Source organism: Tachypleus tridentatus, chromosome 11 (assembly GCF_004210375.1).
Source record: "Tachypleus tridentatus isolate NWPU-2018 chromosome 11, ASM421037v1, whole genome shotgun sequence".
Classification (NCBI taxonomy): domain Eukaryota; kingdom Metazoa; phylum Arthropoda; class Merostomata; order Xiphosura; family Limulidae; genus Tachypleus; species Tachypleus tridentatus.
In genome coordinates, this window is record NC_134835.1 from 86,240,255 (window position 1) to 86,249,690 (window position 9,436).

Genomic DNA, 9,436 nt, shown 5'->3' on the forward strand with positions numbered 1-9,436 from the left:
TAATGTCCACAAAAAACACGTGACATCAAAATTATTTTTATCAGCTACCACACAAAGTTTTTTTACAAAGCTCAACAGAGCCCTTGGGGTCCTTTTGATTTGTGCAGTGTTTTATTTTGTTTGGACTTGTTATTGTTTATTAGAAAAAAATATTTAGCCAGAGCTTTGGATTTGCTGTTTTTAATACAGTCCTTCCTTCTGGTTTTCTTTTACTTCACTATTGTGTATTAATATTCTATACATATATATATATTTGTGTGTGTATGTGTATATCGAAATATTTCCATGATATATGCTTTTACTTGACTTCGAAAAGATAAATAAATAGCTTGTAACAAAATATTATATCTACCTAACATGTTAATGTTTATTTATAAAACAAACAGCGTATGATTTAACATTATTTAAGACTTTAAAAACAAGTGTTTTAAGCAAAATCCACCAAGTGGCACAGTTGGATGTCTGCAGATTTACAACGCTAGAAATCGGTTTTCAATACCCGTGGTGAACAGAGCACAGATAGCCCATCGTGTAGCTTAGTACTTATCTTCGAACAACTTTTAAGCAAAAATTGCTCAAGTTAGAAAATATATACAGAATTATTACGTCAGTCAGTTTATGCTAGAGATAGAAATAAAATAACAAATACAGTTATAGCGGTTAATGTGATTAAAACTAATAATCCAACTCCTGATATCGCATCGAGATGTTAAATATTAAAAATATGTTTGTTAGCCATATCACATTGTTTCCTACGGGGTTCAACCGTGTTTTTATGCCTTTCTGTGTTTTCCACATCTTTGACTATTCTTTAGACATACGTATATATATATATCGAAATGTCTTCGATTAGTTTTTGTTTAGAGATAAAAATATCATAACAAATACAGCAACAAAGTCTGTAAACAAAGAAATGTTTAAAATTAATCCAAAGGGAAATAATAAGGGCTATGTAAATTTATTGATTTTTTTTTCCATTGACTCTTCTGTTTTCTTGATTTTTTCCCTTGACTCTTCTGTTTTCGAATCTAATCAACATAGTTTTTTAGTTGGTTAAATATATTCATCGTCAGATTTAGAATGTTAAGTAAATGTTTTGAAATAACTGACAATACACGCACATTAATTTCTTGATTTATAATGAAAAATATTCATAAACATTTCGCGTTAAAATAACGATAGTTTCTGAAAAAATATCAATCTGTTTGATAACGTCTATGAACTGCTTCTCTGATGCTGTCGTCTACGCATTAAAATACGTTTATTTAAATATTTGTTTCCAAGTCTTCACTTGGACGACCCCATCGTTTTTCAACTATTTTATAAGAGCTTTCTTTTACTTTTTATCCAAGTATCATAATTCAAACAAAACACAATAAACTAATAAACTTTAAACATAATGAAACCCACTTAACTTTTAAGTGTTCTATTTATTCAAGAAAACATTAATGCGTAAGCTATTTATAAGTAAAGGCTGATTATCCATACGAAAAGTCGGTATTTGTTATTCGTAGCGTAAACGACATCTTATATGACATATGAGCTAATTGCTCTGAATAGTTAGATTGATTGTTACACCATAACGCACCCACAGCTGTCAGTGCCGACTGTGATCACCAACATACATCCGAGCTTTCACATCCTCAGCCCTGCACGCTAATCAGTAGAAAACGCCTGGCCTGAAAAATAAACCGTTTGATATTGATGTAAATAAATGTTTGTGTTATTTTTCCATTTGATGAATCTAACTTTATCGAATGTTGCTTTTTTTTTTTTTCGTTCCAAAAGACTATATATGTAGCTACATATTTTTTGGAAAAGGGATACTTTTGTAGAAATAATAAATCCTCAGTTTATTTATTCTATCAATGATTGTTTTTTCTCACAAGCGTATTTAACAATGCACGTTCAGTTATTAAATCTGTATCTATAGATTAAAATATACTCTTTCTGACCAAACACATATCAAAAATTATTGAAAATAAAATATGCTGTTATAACTTTACATAGATAACCAAAAATAGATTTCATCAGATTAAAACTAAAACCCAGTAAACGAAAAAGACACACCATATCATAACCTCGCACATTCTGAATAACATTACACGAAACTATTTTCGATAGTTATAATTTTATCTGACGTTAGACAGTAATGAATTGAAACATGCTTGTGTGTTTTAATAGAGACAAAGAAATTAAACATTAATATGCATATAAGTACTACAACCTCAGTTTTCAAAATGATTTATTTCTAGGTTTTTGGTAAAATAGTTCAACAATTATTTCTAAGTTTCACACATAAATGAACTTGTAAGTTGGGAAATTTTAACCAGAGTAACTCTATAATTACTAATTTTGTGTAGTTTCTAAGTTTCGCGTTTAAGGAAGTTTCTAATTTTTAAAAGTTGAACTACAACAGTTCTATAAATTTAAGTTTTATATTAGGACTATTTGTTTAGTTTTTATGTTCCGTTTTTCGACTTACTTGAAATTCCTAGATTCTGCGTAGGTAAGGAGCGTAATAATTCAGTATTTAAATTTTGTATCGAGATGATCCTTTAATTTAAACACTACAGTAAGGGTTATTTTTATAAAAGCCAAGCTTGGACTAGTGTTTATGATGTATTCACAACTTCCAAGAAACATGTTCTCTGATTGTAATATATCCACAATTTTTAAGAAGTTTATTCTCCGATTTCGTTGTATCTACAACTTGTAAGAAATTTATTCTCTGATTGCTATGTATCAACAACTTCTAAGAAATTGCTAGAACAACAGTAACCCATATTCTTTTGTTCTGAAGTCATTTCAGACAGTCTTCGTTCTGTCTTCTCATTCCTGGGCTTAATAAAAACAAACTTATGTGTGGATATACTGGTAAACTTTACAAGGTATAAAACTTTAAATCATATACAGTTCTAATCCCTAAATCATTGAGAACATCTGAAAAATTTGATATTTCATAATTGTTAGGATTTAAAGGTGAAACTAAACATAAATATTTCGGCCTAAGTTTATCATGACAGTATAATAATAGGTTAAATGAATAGAAAACTACAAGAACGTTTGTAATGCAAAACTGTTTGTTTTCTTTTTATATGGCCCATGTGATCATAATTAATAATAATGTGATGAAATTCATGGTATCTTTTTTGCATAAACCAATAATTTAATTCATAATGTTATTAATTTAAAATATTTCAGCCGTTATATCGGTAGTACTGAGTCTTTTAGTACCAAAGAAAGCAGCTGCTCAAACACATAAATATATCTCATCTCAATATTGTTATCTGGCAGCGATAGCAATGTCCTAATTTGTAAAAAATGAGTGATAACCTAAGTATATCATCCACAAAAATATAAAAGTCGCCTGATCCTGTTATCTTTTACATTTTGCTTTGAGCAACAGAAAACCGACACCAATAGTATATAAATGAAATAGCCAGTAACAAAAGCTAGTTTGTGTTTTTTTATTTTGATGCAGAGTTGACCTGGTGGAAAGCAAGTGAGTACTATAATAAATATATTAACTTTTATTTACACTAATATTACTTCCTAAATAATTTATTTTCAATAATTCTTGTTTTCATTTTGTTTACTTTATATACGAGTTTGTTATTTTGTCTATTTTGTTACCTTTTTTATAGAAAGGTTCTATATGTAAGCTATTTAAAAGGTAGTTGGTATTCATGATTTTGACAAACCATCAGAAGTTCGCGCTTGAGACGCGTAATCCATTTTGTTTCCTCACAATGAGTCAGGAACAATGTGTTTGTAAGTCATTCGTAGGTAGTATAAAGAAAAGTAAGACTTAAAGGACAATGCGCTTGTAAGTCGTGTATATGTAGTATAGGGAAAAGTAAGACTTAAAGAACAATGAGCTTGTAAGTCCTTTGTAGGTAGTATAGGGAAAGTAAGACTTAAAGGACAATGCGCTTGTAAGTCCTTTGTAGGTAGTATAGGGAAAGTAAGACTTAAAGGACAATGTGCTTGTAAGTCCTTCGTAGGTAGTATAGGAAAAGTAAGACTTAAAGGACAATGCGCTTGTAAGTCCTTTGTAGGTAGTATAGGGAAAGTAAGACTTAAAGGACAATGCGCTTGTAAGTCCTTTGTAGGTAGTATAGGGAAAGTAAGACTTAAAGGACAATGCGCTTGTAAGTCCTTTGTAGGTAGTATAGGGAAAAGTAAGACTTAAAGGACAATGCGCTTGTAAGTCCTTTGTAGGTAGTATAGGGAAAGTAAGACTTAAGGACAATGCGCTTGTAAGTCCTTTGTAGGTAGTATAGGAAAAGTAAGACTTAAGGACAATGCGCTTGTAAGTCCTTTGTAGGTAGTATAGGAAAGTAAGACTTAAGGACAATGCGCTTGTAAGTCCTTTGTAGGTAGTATAGGGAAAGTAAGACTTAAAGGACAATGCGCTTGTAAGTCCTTTGTAGGTAGTATAGGGAAAGTAAGACTTAAAGGACAATGCGCTTGTAAGTCCTTTGTAGGTAGTATAGGGAAAGGTAAGACTTTAAGGATAGCGTGTTTGTGGATTATTTGTCAGTAGCAGGAAAAATGAAAAAAGTTCAAACGGTGTCAAATTTTCTGAAAAATCAATAATTTTTTTGAGATAAAGGTATTTTAAAATCCCTCTAAGGTATACTTAAAAATTGAAAGTTTCATACTGATTAGAGGTGGAACATTGGAGCATTTTTATTACAGAGAGACAAACAGTTTGTTTCTGAATTTCGCGTACAACTACGCGAGGGTTATCTGCGCCAGCTCTCACAAATTTAGCAGTGTAAGGCTAGAGGGAAGACAGCTAGTCATCACTACCCACCAACAACTCTTGGACCACACTTTTACAAACAAATAGATGGATTGAACGTCACATTATATCGTCCTCACAGTTTGCAAGTCGAGCGTCCTAACTACCTAGCCATAGTTTGAGGAGCGTCAGACGAACAACCAACCTCATAGATTTTCTTCACGCGCATCGAATAGAATTTAGTTTGTTGGTCTTAAGAATCACGGATATTCACAATTAAGAAAACACGTGTTAATTAAGCATGAGCGAATGAAGTTGTAGATGTTGAAATTTGAAGGGATATCAAAAACGTAACAAATTTTCGAGCATCAGCATACGTCCAATCTTCGATTTCTTCCTATTTTTGAATTAAAGGTAATTTTCAGCTAATCAAGAGCGTTTTATAGATTTTTTTAAAATTAGTCGTAATATCTTTAGAAGCAGAGACAAGCTCAAAATTAATCTATAATTGGAGTCAGCGTATATAATTTGATTTGTATTATAATAAAGATCTAGATGATATTAGATTTCAAGGACATGCATTTTTGCTTAATTTAATTTGAATAACAGTAGTACAAATACATTTTGTGTAATAATATTTTACTAAACAAATGGAAATTTGATACCTAAGGAAATGTTTATTAATTTCATTGCACCATAATCTTAATGTTAGCAAAGAAAAAATGTGCTTTTTCGATATTGAAATAAGTGAATAATTTACGTTATCAAATGGTCCTGATCTGTGTGTGCTATCTCTACAGTAAATTGTCATTATTTTATATATATGAAAACAGAATGCTTTTAGCACATAACTTTTTCAACTAACTAATTCAACAATTTATCATTTGTTACGATAATTATCAATTATTCTCTAGTTTCTGGTTTTCATTAATATAATTCCGAAGTTTTCTTGTTTTGTATATTATTATACAAGTTAGAAATCATAAACAGTTGGAATGAGAAAATCGAGCAGATAATACTTTTAGAAACCTACATATACACTCCTTGTAGTTCAGACCATCAGTTTATTCACCGAGTTTATACTTTTTAGTTTATAAATTTTAAACGTACCGTAAATGTTAATAAATATTTCTACTGATAATCGATGTGAAAAGTTGAGAGTCGTACACATTTGAAGTGAACGTTGTCTTACATTAGATTTGGATTTCTTTATCAGATTGAATCATGGCTCAATGGCGAGAAGAAATCTTAAAAGGACTTTCTTCAGTACGGAGGGAAGGAATTCCAGGAACGATCGTTGTGTGGGGAGATAATGCGGAACCCATTTTAACTGGGCAGAAAGAGAAAGATATATTAATAGCTGCAGCAGAATACGGAAAGGGACGGATCGTTCTCTTTACCCACACGTCCTATGGAAATGCATTTGAGTTCAATCAGAGTTGGTTTTCCCACCTCAGAGGTAATGTAATTAACTGGTTGGTTAAAGGTCAGAATCCACAGAATGTAAAGCTTATACGAGTGAAAGGCGGGACCACATTTCCACTTTTGAAAGTTAACGAAAACATCGCTGTTGTGCATTCATCAGGACGAGCCGAAACCCCGACTTTTTTCCAAAAAGTGGAAAACTTTGTTTTATCTGGGGGAGCTCTATTTATTGCTGAAACTCCTTGGGGATTAATGCAAATAACTGGAATGACAACAGATTCTATTCCACATTACCAGTTTCTAAAAAAAGTTGGACTTTGCTTCACTAATGATTATTTCTCAGGTGACGAGCAGGTTAAAGTTCAAGGTAATTTGGCACCAAATGCACACCTTGGAAGACTTATGCGGCAGGCTCAAGAGAGCCAACAGAAATTACAGCAAGAGGCTAGCAAGATTACATCGATGATTACTCTCATACCCAAAGACCTTCTGACTTCTGTCAGCAGCTTTCAAGATTTTTTTGCCAAATGTGAACAACATATTAAGCAAAGCCCTTTACCTTCACCAAAAACTCCTATATCTTCAAGGTCTGCTAAAGATATGTTGATATTGTATGACTTACTTCTGAGGGTGAAAGGTGGAAAGGCTTCAGGAATTGAACACTTTCCAGGTGATTTTGAATCACCACCTTTCTTAACTCGAGCTACTATTTCCTTAACTTCTACTTTAAAGGATATCCATCCCACTGGTTACTACCTGCCTGCTGGACAGGAAATGACAGTAATTGTTAAAACCTCCGATGTTCAAGGATGGAAACTGCGTATTGGGTGTCATAGCGATAACTTAACTTTCATTAACGAGGCATGGAGGCGCTGGCCATCTATAATGGTCGAACAAGCTCTTGAACAGGGTGAAACAACGATTTCAAGTCCTTATGGAGGTCTTATATACTTTGAAAGCCCAGATGGAAAAAAATCTCTAAACGTTGAGTTGGATTCGGTAGTACAGTCTCCCATATTTGATATCAAAAATCCAGAAGCCAATTCACTTTGGCAACATCACAGATTTGCACCAGGACTTTGGGCAGACATTATAGGAGAATATGTAATTGTGACACTACCATCTTCGGCTATTCGAAAACTTGACAATCTTACAGACGCAATGACATTTTGGGATCAGGTGTTAAGAGCTTACCATTACCTTCGTGGGACAGATATTACACTACATCGTCGTCAGTGGGCGGTTCCTGACGAGCAACCATCAGCAGGTTACATGCATGCAGGCTATCCTGTTGTTACTCACATGGACGTTGCAGATCCCAACACAGAATATTTTGTGCTCAACATAAAAACTAACAGGTCTAAGGGAAGCTGGGGATTTTTCCACGAATTTGGTCACAACATGCAAAGAGGAGAATGGACCTTTGAAGGTACAGGGGAGGTAACGTGTAACATTTTCACCTTGTATGCTATGGACGTAGTATGTAACGTGCCCATATGGATTCACGAATGGCTTAAAGATCAGTTAGGATATATAAAAAGATATCTCCTTGCAGGCGCAAATTTCAACACTTGGAAAGAGAAAGCTGGAGTGGCATTGGGTATTTACGCTCAACTAGCCCATTGTTTCGGATGGGATCCTTACAAGAATGTTTTTCGAAAGTACGAAACGGATACCGGTTCAAAACCAACCTCGAATGAGGACAAGATTGACCTCTGGTACACCAGATTTTCCAATGCAGTTAACTACAATCTCTCTCCTTTATTTGAGTTTTGGGGATTCCCTCTTTCGGCATCAGCCAAACAATCTGTGAGTTCTCTACAACCATTTATCTGCAAGGACGAAATGACCTCCTTTGCCCCTGACAGATTCAACAAAATAACTTCAAACTATCCCAACATTTTCATAATGACATTTGAAATCCCAAATGTTTATGATTCTGAAACTCCTAGAAAATATAATGGACCAAGATGTCTTGAAGCATGAATAGCTGTTCTTGAAATAAATTGTCTTGATTAATAGTTCACAATACAGCTAGAAATATTTTAACCGTAATTATCAACATAATATGCAAAGTGAACTATTTCACACGCAGAAGAAAATCAGGATATATATAGAGGAATTATGAAACTGTTGATCAAATGTACCTAGTGGTTGATTGAGTGTACCATTAGAAGAAAAAATATATTCATATATTATATATTTTATATATAAATATGAAAATTATTTCATGTCTGACTTTTCATTACATGCAACTTAAGCCTACCAATAACTCTGATTTTGTATAACAAAGCCACATTCAATTGTTTGTTGTGTCCACTGGGAGAATCGAGCTCCGAAGTTTTGTGATGTTAGTCCATGAACTTACCGCTGTTTCATATTATTTCGACAAATCCAAAAGTCACTAATATATATAATTATCCTAAACTTTGAGATTGTAATATTATTTTCAGAAATTACTGTGCAAAAGTTCCACAGATTGGACTTTTATCCTTTTAGAATGGAAGTATTTGTATCATGGCAGTTTGTGATGAATAGATTATGATGAACAAGATTTCACTTTAACGGATAATATTCAATGATATACGTTTTCTATGAACTCAACGATTTAGAAGTTCCTCAGTTATCAACATCCAAAGATACTGTGAATTTATTAAGACTGTTTAGTAACAATAACGGAAGCATTGAAACCAAGAAACAAAACCACGCGATTACCAAAATTATGAGTGGCAGACATTACACAACTGTCACGAGAATGACTTACAAATCATTTTTAGTTTATTTAGAATATTTGTTTGTAAAAGAAAGTATTATTTTATATTAATTTACTCTTTTTTTCTAGAAATTGTCATCAAATTAAATTATTTCAATTGTGTTATTATTAGCTATCTGAATACATGACTAACTCAACAATATGTTACAATTCTAGGTTGTTTACTTAAAATAATATTGATTGCAATGGTTGAATACTGGTATTTTTGTACAATGTATCTGCAATTTCAGTACTTATAGTTACTAATTAATAAAATAATTTTGAAAAATTATATTTGGCTATTATATGAGATCCCAAATACTTATAGCTATTATGACATGAAAGTATATTAAAATGTATAATTATAAAAGTATTGGAAATATCAATACTTACATTTACCCTGATTAAAACAGTTTATTTGCTAATCATTTAGCTATGTCTTATTTAAAAATTTTAAACCAATAAGACCTAATTTTGTCTGTATATTAGCGCTATACAATCATAGATCT

The 9,436-nt window shown here is 32.5% G+C and overlaps 1 protein-coding gene across 2 annotated transcripts; it reads left to right on the plus strand.

The window, feature by feature from the left end:
- The first annotated feature begins 3,379 nt into the window (after positions 1–3,379).
- Positions 3,380–9,216, plus strand: LOC143232676 (TRPM8 channel-associated factor homolog). Of its 2 annotated transcripts, none has more exons than XM_076468396.1 (2): positions 3,380–3,505; positions 5,967–9,216. In XM_076468396.1, exon 2 carries the CDS (start codon positions 5,975–5,977, stop codon positions 8,159–8,161), a length of 2,187 nt encoding a protein of 728 aa, XP_076324511.1. In that variant the 5' UTR covers positions 3,380–3,505; positions 5,967–5,974; the 3' UTR covers positions 8,162–9,216. The 2 variants fall into 2 exon arrangements, with proteins under 2 accessions (XP_076324511.1, XP_076324512.1); XM_076468397.1 differs by lacking the exon at positions 3,380–3,505 and adding an exon at positions 4,922–5,164.
- Positions 9,217–9,436: the final 220 nt, after the last annotated feature.